Source organism: Gallinula chloropus, assembly GCF_964237585.1.
Source record: "Gallinula chloropus genome assembly, chromosome: 1".
In the NCBI taxonomy this organism is placed as follows: domain Eukaryota; kingdom Metazoa; phylum Chordata; class Aves; order Gruiformes; family Rallidae; genus Gallinula; species Gallinula chloropus.
In genome coordinates, this window is record NC_140085.1 from 145,368,804 (window position 1) to 145,384,305 (window position 15,502).

General features: G+C 42.9%; 1 protein-coding gene across 1 annotated transcript; it reads right to left on the minus strand.

The window, feature by feature from the left end:
• Window positions 1-6,604: 6,604 nt before the first annotated feature.
• MFSD9 (major facilitator superfamily domain containing 9) lies at window positions 6,605-12,993 on the minus strand (the record flags this gene model as incomplete). Its single annotated transcript, XM_084275666.1, has 5 exons — window positions 12,909-12,993; window positions 11,174-11,217; window positions 9,365-9,494; window positions 7,892-8,101; window positions 6,605-7,395 (listed from the first exon to the last, which is right to left on the minus strand). The coding sequence occupies exons 1-5, from the start codon at window positions 12,976-12,978 to the stop codon at window positions 6,605-6,607; spliced, it is 1,245 nt and encodes a 414-aa protein (XP_084131792.1). The 5' UTR covers window positions 12,979-12,993.
• Between the last annotated feature and the right edge of the window lie 2,509 nt (window positions 12,994-15,502).

A 15,502-nucleotide genomic window follows, 5' to 3' on the forward strand; every position in this document is an offset into this window, starting at 1 on the left:
TCGCTTTTATGAAACCTGGTCTTGAGCTCCTGGTGCTTCAAAACATGGTAGCACATTGTTACCTTTTCAGAGCACTTTGAGATCCACAGAACACAAGCGGCAAGGCAGACCTCCAGCATGGTTATATTGTGAAGCAGAATCACAGATCTCCTGGGACTCTTTGTCTTCTTGCAAGTGCTCTCTCTCCCTTCCCCACTCTTGCTCCTCCCATCCTTTTTAGGCTTTTTTCCACGGTTGCTGGGTCAGACCCTCATCACCTCTGGGAACTCCTTTTTAGTAGCAATGACAGCAGCAGGCAAAACAGGCTATGCTCCAGGTAGCCCTTCCCATTCAACTCTTGCTCTGCTTTGGGTCAGAGGTTTGCCTTTCCCTGTCTTTTTAAATTTTCCCGCAAAGGAAAAATAAGTTCAGTAGCACTTTTTGATCTTTCTTAAAAGGTCCATCTAATTTCAGCTGCCAGAGGAGACTTTTCCTTCATGTTATATTAAAGAGTTTGTCTGCTGGAGAATGAAATGCCCAATAAATCTGTGCTTGAGCACCATCTGATGGGGAAAGTCATGTATTGACCGGGGACATGTTTTTTCACTGTGTCAGGGAACTGCACCTTCCCCAGTTGACTGGGAAACCTGCCAAATCCACACAGAAATTTTTTTTGTTTCCAGATAGACTCCCCAGTACACTCCTTAGCATCAGCATTTAATGCTTTGGTGAAGATGCACAATGCCCAGTTGTCGTGTGTTAGGAAAAACATGTTACACTGAATTCAGATTTCCTTCTCCCTTCGGCTGCTGAGAGGTCTATAAATCAGAAGCAGCTAGGATAAGAAAGTAGATGCAGCAAGGGTAGAAAGTAGATAGACATCCAGTTATCTGTTTTAAGCAGATATTTGAAAATGAGAATGATTTGCCATAAGAGACCAAATTTTAAGGGCTGTCCTACCTGGTCCTGAAGTATAAAGACAGCTCCACTGAAACCATAGGGATTAAACAAAAGAAAACCATGATGCACAACAATTTAGAAGCTTAAGAATATCCTTCTCTGCTGAAGCCACATAGAAATCACATGGAAAAACAAAGCCAAGGAAAAATCGGCCAAAACAACTTGCATATGAAGAGTATCTTGGTGTCCTGGGGAGCAAACGCCCTGCAGCCTGCAAGGGCTTTGTCAAGAGACACCAAATCCACCAGCTGCAGACACCAGTAACAGTGAAAGGTTGCCATTGCAAGAAATGCTTCAGCTGGTCACCATTGCCAGAACTGTCTAAATTCTGTCAACATCCCCCAGGTCCTAGAGAAAAGATAAAAGCTTTTGAAATTGGCTGGAGGAATGTTTTGTACAAGAGCTCTGATCCTATTAAAAATGGGCTTGTGAATATGCTTAAAACACATCATCTGCAATAGATGGCCCCAGACAGGCCAGTGACAGTTTGGAGGTTCAGCCTAGGAAACATGAGGCAAAGCAGGAGAAAGAGGAACTGCTTTAGGACACAGTAGAGAGAGAAGTCAGGGACTAACTCACCTGATCACAGAATCACAGAACATTAGGAGCTGGAAGGGAACACATCCAGGTGGGGTTTGAATGTCTCCAGAGGAGAACCCCACAACCTATCTGGACAGCCTGCCCGAGTGCTCTGTCACCCTCACAGTGAAAAAGTTTCTCCTTATGTTCACATGGAACTTCCTATGTTCCAACTTGCACCTGTGGCCCCTTGTCCTATCACTGGCCATCACTGAGAAGAGCCCGGCTCTGTCCTCCTGACTCTCACCCTTTACATATTTATAAACATTAATAAGGTCACCCCTCAGTGTCCCCTCAGAGATCCAGCTCCCTCAGCCTTTCCTCATAAGGAAGGTGTTCCACTTCCTCAATCATCTTGGTGGTCCTGCACTGGGCTCTTTCAAGGAGTTCTATGTCCTTGAACTGAGGGGCCCAGAACTGGACACGATATTCTAAGTGCAGTCTCACCAGGGCAGAGTAGAGAGGGAAGATCTCTCTTGACCCACTAACCACACTCCTAATACACCCCAGGGTGCCATTTGCCTTCTTAGCCATGAGGGCACATTGCTGGCTCATGATCATTCCGCTGTCCACCAGGACCCCAGGTCCCTCTCACCTAAACTGCTCTCCAACACGCCAGTCCCCAGCCTATACTGGTACCTGGGGTTATTCTTCCCTAGACGCAAGACCCTGTGCTTGCCCTTGTTACATCTCATTAAACTGCTCCCTGCCCAGCTCTCCAGCCTGCCTAAGTCTTGCTGAATGGCAGCACAGCCCCCTGGGGTGTCAGCCACCCCTCCCAGGTTTGTGTCATCACAAATTTGCTGACTGTATACTCTGTTCCCTCATCCAGGTCATCAATGAATATATATTGAATAGTACAGGTCCCAGTACCAACTCCCCGAGGGACTCCACTACATACAGGCCTCCAGATTGACTCTGTCCCATTGAACAAGGCTTACTGGCTTCCTCCCTTCAACCATCTCTCAATCCACCTCACTACGTGACCTTTCAGACCACATTTCCTCAGTTTAGCCGTGAGGATGCTGCGGGAGACGGTGTCAAATGCTTTATGGAGGAAAACACATCACACAAGAACACGTCCAGGCGGGTTTTGAATGTCTCCAGAGAAGAAGAATGCACAGGAGGGTTGTGGAGTCTCCTCTGGAGATATTCAAGATCCATCTGGATGCCTACCTGTGTGATCTGTCCTAGGGAACCTGCTTTGGCAGGGGTGTTGGACTCGATCTCTCGCGGTCCCCTCCAATCCCTACAACTGTGAACCTGTGACCAAGATTGCAGAAGGGAAAGCACCAGTTACACTGGCTGCTCTGGTATGTCTCACTGGTTCATCTGAAATGTGCTCAGGTTTACATTTGTGATTGCCCTAATTGCTACAGGCTTTGTTTCAAAATGTAAGGTTTTGCCACAAAAAGGAAAAGGAGTTTTAAAATACCCCAGTTCGCTTTTTTTTTTTCATATCTAACACCTCCTTTTTAGTAGAAATTTGACATAATGAGTGGTTCCTAGGATGTAGCATATCTCAAAAATAGTTCTTTGATGCTAATATAGCATTAAAAAGTAACAGAAATTTGGCTTATTTTCTCCTTGCAAGTTAAGACAGAAGTTTTTCAAAACTTCCCTTTAAAGCAAGCTCTACAAACTCTCATTTTCATGAGAAAAAAGTCTGAGCTCCACGCACAAGCATCTGATTCTCACAGTTGAGGCTCCAATATACTGCCTCACAAGATTCACGATCAGCTCTTTGTGAATGAATCTGCAGTAACAGCACGATTGAGTCTTGGGTTTTCTAATCCCAAAGCACCAAGCTATAAAGCATCACTTACCCCGGGGTGTTCCACAGCACCTGTAACCAACTGGGGGCTGGCAGCACCCAAACGTATCCATGGAAGGTCACATCAGCTAGAATGGGATGGCGTTACAGAGTGCTTGAAGTAAGGAGCAGTGCTTGTCCTGTGTCATCGCTGTTAGCTGCTCGATACTCAGCCTGCTGTCAGGGAAGGGGAACGGTCCTGACCTCGGTGGTGGTGCTGCAGCGAGTAAATTCAGAGTAGACAGGACCAGAAACTGAAGTCTGCAGAACTGGTGTGTTTATAAAGGGTCTCTGAATGCACACAGCATGCACCAACACGGTATTTACATTTGCTCCATCATTTAAAAGCAACAAAACGGGTCCATATCCTATGGTATCAGCTGCCTGACAGAACTAAATTACTCCACTGTGTACACAGACCCTTCAACATCAGCTGATCAGGAAGGTCAGAAAAGCAGTCGCTCCTACAAGTGAAAATTTCAAAATATAGAAAGTAAAAAAAACCCAACCCCTGCCTACAAGCCCAAGCAAACCAACCCAAAACTAAAGTAGCAGCAAGCAACAGAGAAATTTTAATTTGCAGCAATTTGCAGGTCAACACTCTTTCTTTAGCCCATGTTCAGATCGCTGTTTTCTTACCTCAGATACCACAACTGGATTTCAGAAACTGCTGAGTAACTCAGCAAAGCCCACTAGGCTGCAGCCAAAAATAGCTACAACTGCTCCTCCCTCGACTTAAAAGGAGGAGTCACACCTCCTCATCTCCAGGGATGTCATTTACTCATCGCTGTCTGAACTTGCACGGTTGTGGCAACTAAGAGACAACACCACAAGGGATCCAAACATGGTCTCCAAGCACTAGGAACAGCAGCTTTGAGCCCTCCCATCTCAAAACAGGTAAGCTCTCTATTCTCTTCATCTTCTTCATTCACTCTCAAGCCACTTCTTGGTTGGCTCCTGTGCCTTTCTATGTGAAAAGCAGGCAGATTCAAATGATCATTTTAAGGAACAGCTCGAAACAAAAATCTATCTGCCCTTCATATTCAATACCTGGATTTTCTGCTGTAGTTTCAGCAGAGGAAGAGTGGGAGAAAACACAGTAACAAAATGATAGAGATGGAATGCCACTTCATTTTATTTCTATTCCTTAAAATAAAAGAAAAACAATAATAAAATAAGGACGTTTTTCTGTGAGACTCTACAAAAAGACGACAGCACTGCAGCACTTCAGAAATCATTTTGGACTACAAGTGTAATTATTTTTCTTTTGTATCATCAGTTGCAACACGTCCCTGAGACCACAGAGCCTTCCACAGATTCCTCAATTAGCATATATGGAGAACTGTTTTTCAAAATAAACCAAAATAACTTACTGATTGTGGAAAGCACATTTTTCACTTACATATAAAGAGAAAGTTTTGAAGTTTTTGTAAGCTGAAAAGCAATATTCAGGCAGCACTTTACGTTGGCATAAGCTGAATTTTATGGTGTTTTCAGAATTCAGCTTTCCTCAGGAACTTAGAAGGGTAAATTATCATATAACCAACGAGTATTAGAAACTACTGAATCTTTCATATATATTCATGTTTGAGGGGTTTTTTCCTTTGCCTCTTGCTATAACTACAAAACAGAAGTCCCTGACTTACAGAAGAGTAGCTCCAGGTAAAACAAAAACAGGTTTTAAAAGATGGAAATAAATTGGGAAAAAAAAATTAGGGCAAGAATGTTTTGGGCATCTACCAAGCAAGGCAAGAAGAGACAAGACACTTGAAAATGGCCGAAGTTCCTAGGAAGAAATGAAACACAGATTGATACAATAAAGAACTCAGAGGATATGTACTGAAATCCTAACAGTAGTAAGACACGTGGTCATTATGTCATTATATAAAACCAAAACAACTCAGAATTCTATAGATATTCCCACAGTGCTGCCACTGGAATCAATAAGGTTTCAATAAGGTTTTCAATGATAGCAGGCACTGGGGAAAAAGAAAAAAATAAGGCAAATCATTACCTCTAACTTTGGGAACAGCAGCAGTACAGCACTATTTGCACTGATGTGTTCAAGGAGATAACTAAATTGTTTTTAATTAACCCCTGCTCCCAACAATTACACATAGTTGACAGTATTTTCATCAAGTGAAATGGAAAAGCATGTGGCACATTACCAGTGCAAAACAGGCTTTTTTTATGTTTCAAACAAAATGCAAACAGGGGTGTCTGGATGGCACAGGAGAGCGCTACAGCTCCAACAGTAACCGCTCACCAGGTAAGTGGTGCAGACAAAGGAAAACTAAAATACTAAAGAATAAAGTTTCTCTCTTGTCACTGAAATGTCATTTATGCCTCCAAAAACATGAGAATGCATTAATCCACATCCCTGAACTACATTCCACTAGCTGCTCCAGAACATCTTTACAGTCATTCAAAAGAATTAAGCAGCAAATTTATTCTGAAAGTCAAGGTTAAAAAAACTGCGCAGGAAATACTGACAGGTAACTCATGACAAAGTTTCTCAGTAGAAGTTACTACTACACAGAAACCAGCAGCTTAAGTTTCACTACAGCTTTCCTTCAGTTTCAGTCTGAATGGCCCCATATTATTCGAAAATTGTCCAGTTTTGGCCTTCTGATACATGCATTCAGGATATACCCAATTTCCTTACCTGGGAAAGGCCAGGAAGCAGCAGGGGTTGGATGGCTACCCCGAGGTGCCCAGTTATGCTGTGCTGCCAGTTCTGTGGGCAAAGTACGCCCAACGAAATCACGTAAGCAAACAGTCTGTTAATTAAGCTACTGTCACAGCAGACAAATGGCAGCAGACCACGGCATAAGAAATTAAGGCTAACGAGTTATACTGCAAATTCTCTTGATTAAACAATAAAAATTCAACTCTGATTAAATAATAAGAATCAATTTCTGTCTGTTAACAATCTATCAATCTAAACACCATTTCAAATGTGAGCTACAAGCATTTCTCTTCATTCTTTCATCCCCTCAACAGAAGTTAAAAATCCATTAAGAAAACCCTGTCCAGTAGAATACAGCAACACCTGTCCCTCTCACAAGTGTTCCAGCAGTACCAGTGAGAGCAACCTTTGTCTTGAGTCAACATCCCTGCAGCAGAAATGTTTACGTGTGCTTGCCTCCAGGTGAACATCACGTGCCCTTTTAAAAGATCCTGTTCCTACAAGCCTGGCAGGTGTAAGCATCACCCCAGGTTGTTTCACTTGCCCTCTTCTGTAAGATAACTTCCTGCAATCCAAATCTGCAGCTATTGATTTTTTAACTTAACGTTTCCATGGCTACAGTATTTTTGTTTGTTTGCATGCATTATCAGAATAGCTACTAAAGCCAGTCCAACTGCTAGACTGGGAGGGCCACAGGGACTGAACTCCTGAGCAACTCCAGCAAGGAGAGGGGCAAGTATTCGTCCCACTGATGTCACAGACTGTCCAACACCTAGGAGCGTACCGCTGGCCTCATTCCCACCAATGGTCAGTTCAAGATCAATGATACAAGTCCGACCTATAGTAGTTGAAAAAGCTAAGAACGTGGAAGAGAGAATCACCATCCATATGCTCAGCGCTGAGGCGTACAGGAGAATCAACGTGCAGGTGAGAGTGCTGGAATGCAACAAAAGTCTGTAAGTGTTGTGCTGATAGAGTCTTGTTATTGGTCCGAGCAGACAACCAGCCAGGACTCCGAGTGCACTGCTATAGCTCAGCAGGTATCCAGCGAACAAGGGTTTCACCCCAAATCTCTCCTCCAAGGCCAGGCTAAAATTACTATAGTACAGCAGTATAGTAACAGACATCAGCAACCGCACTAAAAATATATCCCACAGATCAGAGCATGCAATTCCTTTAATCCTCTTCAGCACTGTTGCAACTTGCATCCACGGAGACCGGAAGAGACTGCTGCTTGCCACAGCTCCGTTACTTGCTGATTTCAAGTGCAGGTCATGGCTTGCTTTCTCTGAGCAACTGCCTGTTACTTTGTTGCCTTGTTGATGTTCCCTATTGCCAGTGATTTCTTCATTCCAGGGTAACATCCAGACAAGAACTATATAGATCAAGAAATGAATTGGGTTCAGTTAATTGCATTAACTTTACGTGGAACACATTAGATTGTAACAGTTTACTTAGTGTAAAGAACAGAATTCAAAACAGAACTTTAACAATCATTTAGCTTAAAATTAAGTTTAGTGTTATTAAGAGTAGCAGTTCAAATTTAAGCATGGTGAAAGCAAGGAAGGAGAACACAGAATTGACACATTTGCAACATGGAAAGAAATCTAAAGGCAAAAGCAGTTTCCAGTCTTCATCTTTGGGCATATAAAAAAATTCCCATTCCTGTGTCTGAATGCAAAAGCGATATATACAGTACAATAAGAAGCATCTGGACGTTAACTGTGTCAAAACTCCTGCCCTTTCACAAAGGTTCCAATCCAAAGGGTAGTATCAGTAGATATGCCATAGATGACGAACACAGCACAAATTCCAGGGTATTACAAATGGTATAAAACCCACAAAAGTGCAGAATATGGCATACAACTTACCAGCATTCAGGAGGAAGATAGAGGCACAGATGAAAGACGTCTGATAAAAGCCGCCTTCCAGCTCTGTAAGGTAGCCACCAACAACAGGCCCCAGGATGAAGCCCACGCTAGAGGCTGCATTGAAGCGCCCCATTACTAAAGGGCGATCTCTCTCAGACACCAAGTCAGAAAGCAGGGCTTTAGAGATGGAGAGAGTGTGCTTGAAAATACCTGCAGCACAACATAAACAAAATAATAAACATGTATTGCTCATTCCAAAGGACTTAAAACGACAGAAGCTATCTGAAATATCAACTTTCAACATTTTTTTAAGGATTCCATAAACCATAAATTCCTCAGTGGTAGAGTCATGCAGCACACTGGGCCATTCCTGTCATCCTGACTGTTCAAGGACTTGGATTTAGCAATCAAAACTATTCACACATCTGTGTTGAAGGAATTCTCCTGCAGCCCTGCTGTGAGAAGAAGTAACTCAGCTGAGCGCTGGAGCACAGTAGGAATAAACCAGCCCTAAAACAGGAAATTGTGGGTAGGTAATGGTAGAGTAGGAATGGTTTGTTTGCTTATCAACATAGCTCTGTAGCAACTTTGCTGAGTATGGAGATTTCCAGGATTGTAACAGCATATTCATGTGGGAGACTGGTGGGTGCCAAAAGAAGAGCACAGAAGCAATACTAATAACACAATCTTTTAAGTTGCTTCCTTGAAACCAGGGCAATGCTGTCACAGTCACAGTGCTGTTAGCATTATCTCTACTAAGTCATCAAGTACCAACCAAATATTTAATTAGTGAATTTACAGTAAGAAACATTATAAACAGCTCCTAAAACAAGACTACAGGCCTCAAAAATGCCCTTTAGTAGATGTGTTCACAGTAACAGCAATGCTTATTACATCAGAATACCTGTAGAAGGTGCTCAGCTATTATAAGAACTCCGATAGGAGCCCTGGCACAAACTTAACTTCAGTGCTGCAAATGCAGATGCTCTTATTCTGTGCACAACACAGAATATTCTGTTGAAGCAGTGTTCTAAAATTTCAGCCAAGTGTTGTAATATACTTTGAGGTATATTTTCAGCATGAGAAAAAACAATAATGCACATGTATCATTCCATTCTGCGTTGCAAGCGCAGGCCAAGATTTCCAGCAGTGATCTCATGTATTGCCTACCTGTTATGACTAACCTTACAACAGCCTCTTTCAAAGAATCACTGCACTCTTATTCTCATAAAATTCAGCCACTCATAATGGAGGCATAAAGGTTGTGACAGTTTTTGAGTATTCATTTGAAATTATTGTCAGAAAAAAGTCAGAACATTTGATTTGCACAGGTTTTTCCCATCACTAGGCTTCAGCTGGCGCTGCTGGAAGATGACGCTATACAGCCATCCACATACCACAATTTCTCCAGCAGTAGCTGTCAAGTGGAGACTACGAGGAAATTAAACTTTAAAACTCCAAGTGTTTACTCACCTACAGGGACTCTAGAAATGGCAAAGAGGAACACAGTGGTGGATGTTCCAAGAAGGAAGTAACCCAGTGCGCTGAGAAGAATACAAGCAAGCAGGGAATACCGTCTTCCTACAATATCACTCCAGCAGCCCTTTCATAAAGCAGAAAACGAAGATTAGCTGTTTATAACATTTAACAAGGTACAGTGAACAATCAGTACTTCTAAACTAAACTGAGGAAAGAGATCAAAGGACTGTAAATGAAAGCTCAATATGCTTATTATACAACATTACTCACTGCAGCCTTCCAGTACCTGAAGGGACCATACAAACAAGAGAGTAATCAACTTCTTAAAAGACAATGGCAGGACAAGGGGAATGGATTAAAGCTAAAGGAAGGAAGGTTTAAATTAGATACTAGGGGGATGTTTTTTACAGAAAGAGTGGTGAGATGCTAGAACAGGCTGCACAGAGAAGTAGTGGATTCCCCATCCCTGGAAGTGTTCAAGGCCAGGTTGGATTGGGCCCTGGGGAACCTGTGTAGCTCCTGGCCTGGAGGTTGGTGGCCCTGCCTGTAGGTGGGGGGTTGGAACTCTATGATCCTTGGGGTCTCTTCCAACCCAGACCATTCTATGATTCCTAAATGTTCAAAATCTGGAAGTGATGAGCAGCGTTCTGCCCTGCCCGCAGTGCACCTGATTAAACTATAGTTCTACTTAGTGTCATGCACACAGCTTTTTAAAAAATAATTTCTATTTTAAAAATACAACTGTACAATAACCACCATGAAATATTAGTAATACAGGGCTCTGAAAATGTTACCAGAACTGACCACCGATATTTCTTTGCAACAATGGTCGCTATGTACTAGACACTTGCTGAGCATCCTGAAAGGAATGATCTTAGCTACAAGGAGTTTGTCATCTGAGTGCAGACAAGTAGGAGCTATTTATGAGAAGGGCAAACAGTAAATTTGCATGTAGCGTGCCTATAGATCAGCCTGATTCCAAAAAGGATGTTTTTTATGGAAAGAAGGCAGTAGTCTTGCAGTTCAAAGAAAATGCCACAAGATGATAGAAGCAAATTATCCCAGGCAGCCTGCATAACAAACCCTGAAACAGGTGATTTTTTCGCAAGACACTCAAAATCTGCTCTCTTGAAAGCTAGGAGGTACCAGAGTAATATTAAAGGTGCTCCTGGATAAATATAGGGATCCACAGTATTAACAGGTAAAGCATAGTTTCAAGAGGTTCAGCCTTGATGTTTAGCCTTTGCACTCTTACTTAGATCAGGATGTAAAAAAAAATTTAAAAGCTATTAGAAAACAAACGCAAACAAAGCTCAGGGGCATAATGTGTGAGTGTAGGCCATATGGCACATTACAGGTTACTACTCATTAAGCAGGGAAAGCAAACTCTAGGTAACAGGCTTGTGAAGAGCTGACTCATGAGACTGCTTTTTTGGACAGGCAACTGCAATGAAGAAAACCACTTTACTAGCACCAACACCAAAGAGGAGAACCCTACGTGACTGAGATGTGCTCAGTAATGTATGACTGAGCCGTGCTCAGTAATGTATGACTGAGCCCCAGTCTGGATTCTAGTTTTTGTTTAAATACTGCACTGTTTGATTCTGGAGAAACTGATAATCCCCTATAAATGAAAGAAACATTTTCCACACAAACTAAAAACTGGATCCACCAACCAAAAAAGCTTATTTCAACACTAGAAACATTTTCAAGTCTTCTTGAAAAGCTATTATTAACATCATCCTTTTTTTCCCCCCCTAAAATCCATAAAAACACCAGCAGGAATACAGCATTAGAACTCACCACAAAAGTGCTGGAAAACAGTTGCATTATACCATAGAGAGATCCTAAAACAAACAAGTAAAATACTGATGTTAAAAATCAAACTGATTTTTTTTTTTAATGAAAACTGCACGAAATTTTTGAAGGATGAAACATGAAGATCTGGGAATGATTTAGTAAAAGAAAAGGAAGGGGGAGCAGGACAAACCAAGGGTAGAGTTTACCCCATAACCAAGAAAACTACTAAAGAATTGTAAAACTATGTAATGACGAAGGATGTTGGTCTGTATGATGTATTAAATGTTGGCATAGGAAGGTTCTGGAACACAAGTCTTATGAGGAGCGGCTGAGGAAACCAGGACTGTTTAGCCTGGAGAAGAGGAGAGATAAGGACAGGGGAGACCTTGTTGCTCTCTAGAACTACCTGAAAGGAGGTTGTGGTGAGCTGGGCAATCAGCCACTTCTCACAGATAAGCAGCGATAGAATGAGAGGGAATGGCTGCAAGTTGTGCCAGGGGAGGTTCGGGGTAGAAATCAGGAGAAATTTCTTCTCAGAAAGACTGGTTGGGCATTGGAATGGGTTGCCCAGGGAGGTGGTGCAGTCACTGTCCCTTGGGGCGTTCAAGGAAAGGTTGGATGAGGTACTCAGGGACATGGTTTAGTAATATAGGTGGTAGGGGGACAGTTGGACTTGATGATCTTGGAGGTCTTTTCCAACTTTAATGATTCCATGATTCTATGATTTATAACTGCTTTCTCAGAATCAGGAGAGAATTTAGTTATTGGGAGGTACTAATAACTTGGCACTTTAGCATGTTACGAGTCACCACGGAAGCCCTGAAGAAACCACAGACACTACTCTTCCATTTTGGAGGCTGAGTTTAGCAGCAGTTAGTAACAGAAGAGAAGCAGCCAAGAGAAGCAGAGAGAAACATCTGCCAGGCTCTTAATTTATAAGAATACACCTCAAAACCCAGTTTCTTTTCAAGTTAAAAATCAAAGCAGACTGTTGAAATGAAAACATATTTTTGATGAATTGCAGCTTAAGATAATAGTCTGGACAACTCAGAGCAGAAGCAGAATTATTTCATGAAAAGTACTAAATTTCATCCAAAATAAAAAAGGCAAGGCAATAAGAAAATGGAGTAACAGAACCCCTGCCAACCACATGGAGCTATAAAGAATACTTGCATCATTACAAACCATGAACAGTACCATAAGATATAAGACCTCTACAACCGCAGAACTTCATCCTAGCACTTCATTTTTTGGGTAAAATTCCAAACCTTCAGAATTTACTTGCAAATACTCCTTAAAGATGATAAATATTTTGCCAAAAGACAGCTGCAAGGAATTTAATGGAATTGGGAGCAATCACAGGCTCTGGAAAGCTCAGGAAAACCAGCTGCAGAAGCGTCTGCAAACCCTGTAAATAACAGTAAAACAAAAGGCAACACCTTCTGGCTCCCAAAGTTGCTGAAGTATGAATTTTTGGATTACTGTACAAGTATCACTGCAAGGCTTCCTTGTTCTTTCCTAGAATGTTCTTTCCCAAGCACTTGCTTTTGGCTACTGTCAATATGTAAGTTCTGTGGGTCCAACACAGTACAGATGCCCTTACAGTTTTACTTGGAAATTGGCCCTTCTTTTTGTGATGCTACTGGCAAGGAAGAATTATAGTACAATGTCCAATTTGCAGTAAAGCGTAATCCAGTTGATATTATCTTAATCTCTGGTAAATCCATCAAGTACTCACCTATTATTCCGGCAACTGTATGACTTGCTCCTAGAGATTTGATGTGAAGGCTCATTAAAGGAACAACCATGCTCACACCAAATAAATCCTGAAAAGAAGGCAGGAAGAGTTTTAATAACTGGTAACTTTTTGCAGAGGTTATGTCAACCTGCACACTAACTGTCCATATTAAAAAATTCCCTGTAAAGACATGATTAATATAAGTATTTTCATGATGAATGTGGTATGTAGTAACCTTTACAATGCATCCAAAAATGTACAAAATTACAAAAATACATAAACTGAGAGATAAAGGATTGCCTCACAGAGGAGTTAAAACTATGAAATCAGCAATCCCGTTTCCCTCTCCAGATACAATCATTCTGAAGGCATATATATTAAAGGAATATTCAATGTTTCAACTTTATCTGTTTAACAGGAAAAGTATGTGGCACCGGTATTTTAAATTCATAGTGGTCTGCAATTTCAATCACCTAAAAATACTTTTTATTTATGTAAAGAGAATATACTTGGAAAAGCTACAGCATTTTAACTCTAAACCACCATGGTGAAGAAGCTAAGGTTGATCTAAACCTACCTGCAGACTGCCTTTCTGTATAGCTTATGTTGTGAAAAGACAGAAACACGAAAAAATAAAAAAGCAAAGCATAAGTGAAAACCATTTTCTAAGAGGATGGCAAAGGACACTGCCCATCCTGAACAGTACAAGGATCTCCTACTCATTCCTTTTGATACTGTATCTTTTGTTAAGCTAATCACAATGACCCAGTAGTTCTTGCAGTACTACTGTCTGGCACAGCATGCGGTGTCCTACATCAGAGCAGAACATTACAGAAGGTCTGCTGGAGCAAGATCATCTTTTATCAGTGACTGCTTGAGCTGAACTAGACTAGCCCAAAGCCTGAAGAACTGTAACAATGTGTATCACCAAGTAAATTCTCACAGTCTCTCTATGTATTTTTTGATCAGCATGAGCACGATTTATGAACACTTTCAATGACACCACCTTAGGTGTCACCTGCAAATCTGAAGAGATATTCAATGGCCTCATCCAGATCATTGATACGGACATTAAAAAGGACAAGTCTCAGAACACACCTGAGCAGGACTGGACTAGTACTGGACTCTACCTGCAGAGACATGCAGGTAAAGTCCCACTGAACTAGTGATAGTGAAATAGTCCCACTATTAGACTAGCAGTGAATTCTCATTCACCTGTAATTTCTTATGTCAAATGATAAGTACACTGCATTTAGAATCGTAGAATACAGAGTTGGAAGGGACCCATAAGGGTCATCAAGCCCAACTGCTGTTTGCTTGGTTACAGGAAACTTGCATCACAGCCAACAGCTCTGTATCATGGTGTTTCACCATACTCTATGCCCTTTGTGCTTCTCAGATGATTTCAGCCTGTACTCCACCTTGGTGTCAGCAAGATAGTACAGGGCTGGAGAACTACAGCATTTAAAAGTGCTCAAAAGGTAACACACCTTCCCCTGCAACATTTGTTCTAGAACTCAAACCAACCAGATTGTTTCTACTGACCAACCTACAGGTTGGTAACATAATATATCATTTCACAGTGCAAATTCATACTCATTTCGTATTCATTTTCCAAGTTATCCCATTTAATTTTAAACTGACATTTTCCCAAGGCTCATAAATCACTAAAGAGCACAATCTTTCTGTAAAGTCTATACACTATGGTTTTTTGGGTGAGGTTTGGTTTAGGCTTGTTGTTTGGTTGGGTTTTTTGGGGGGAGGGGGGGTTTGTTTTTAGAAAAATCAGGGGTTTTGGGAGGGTTCTGTGTGGGTTTGGTTCATGTTTACACCAAGCGCTGTTATTTCAAGGAAACAAGAACGTCTCTCTGATGAGCATAAGGCAACGCTCAATACTTAGTGCGACTCAATTGCATCTACCGGGTAAAAGCCGTTCCTTCGTACCTGACCGCACGACTGGGAGCGTGTTAAAAAGAATACACCCACTGCAGACCTCCAAGCTCCTCAGAAAGCGACTGGTGTTACCTCAAAACGCGACTGGTGTACCTCCAAACCCAGCTGCTCTACCTGGAGCGCAGCGGGGGAGCCCCCTGGCAGCGGCAAAGGGCCCGGGGAGGGGAGCGAAGTGGGGGGGCGGTCTGCCCGATTTCGGGCTTTGCGGCATCTCCCGACAACCCCGAGGGGAACCTCACGGCTCCGGGGCCGATCCTTCAACTTGTGCCTCTGGCACGGCCCCTCCACCAGCTGCCCCGGAGCCCTGCGGCCGGGCAGCGGGGTCGTGCGGGGCGGGGAGCATTTGCCGCCTTAGGCATGGGCGCCTGTCCCAGGCCGCGCCGAAAGGGCACCGCGGCCGTCGCAGCCCGCCTCCCCGCTTACCAGGAAGCCCACCGCGTAAAGGCACCGCACGAAACGGCCGGCCGCCACCGTCGGGCTCCCCGCGGCTCCCCGGCCTCCATCGTCATCTTCCTCCTCCTCCATCCGGCCAGCGGCGGCCGCGGGCCCGCGCCTCGCAGCGGCCACCGGCGCGGCGGCAGCGCCTCGCATGCGCGGTGCCGCCAGCGCGAGGGGAACATGGAGGCGGCCAGGCAGGGAGA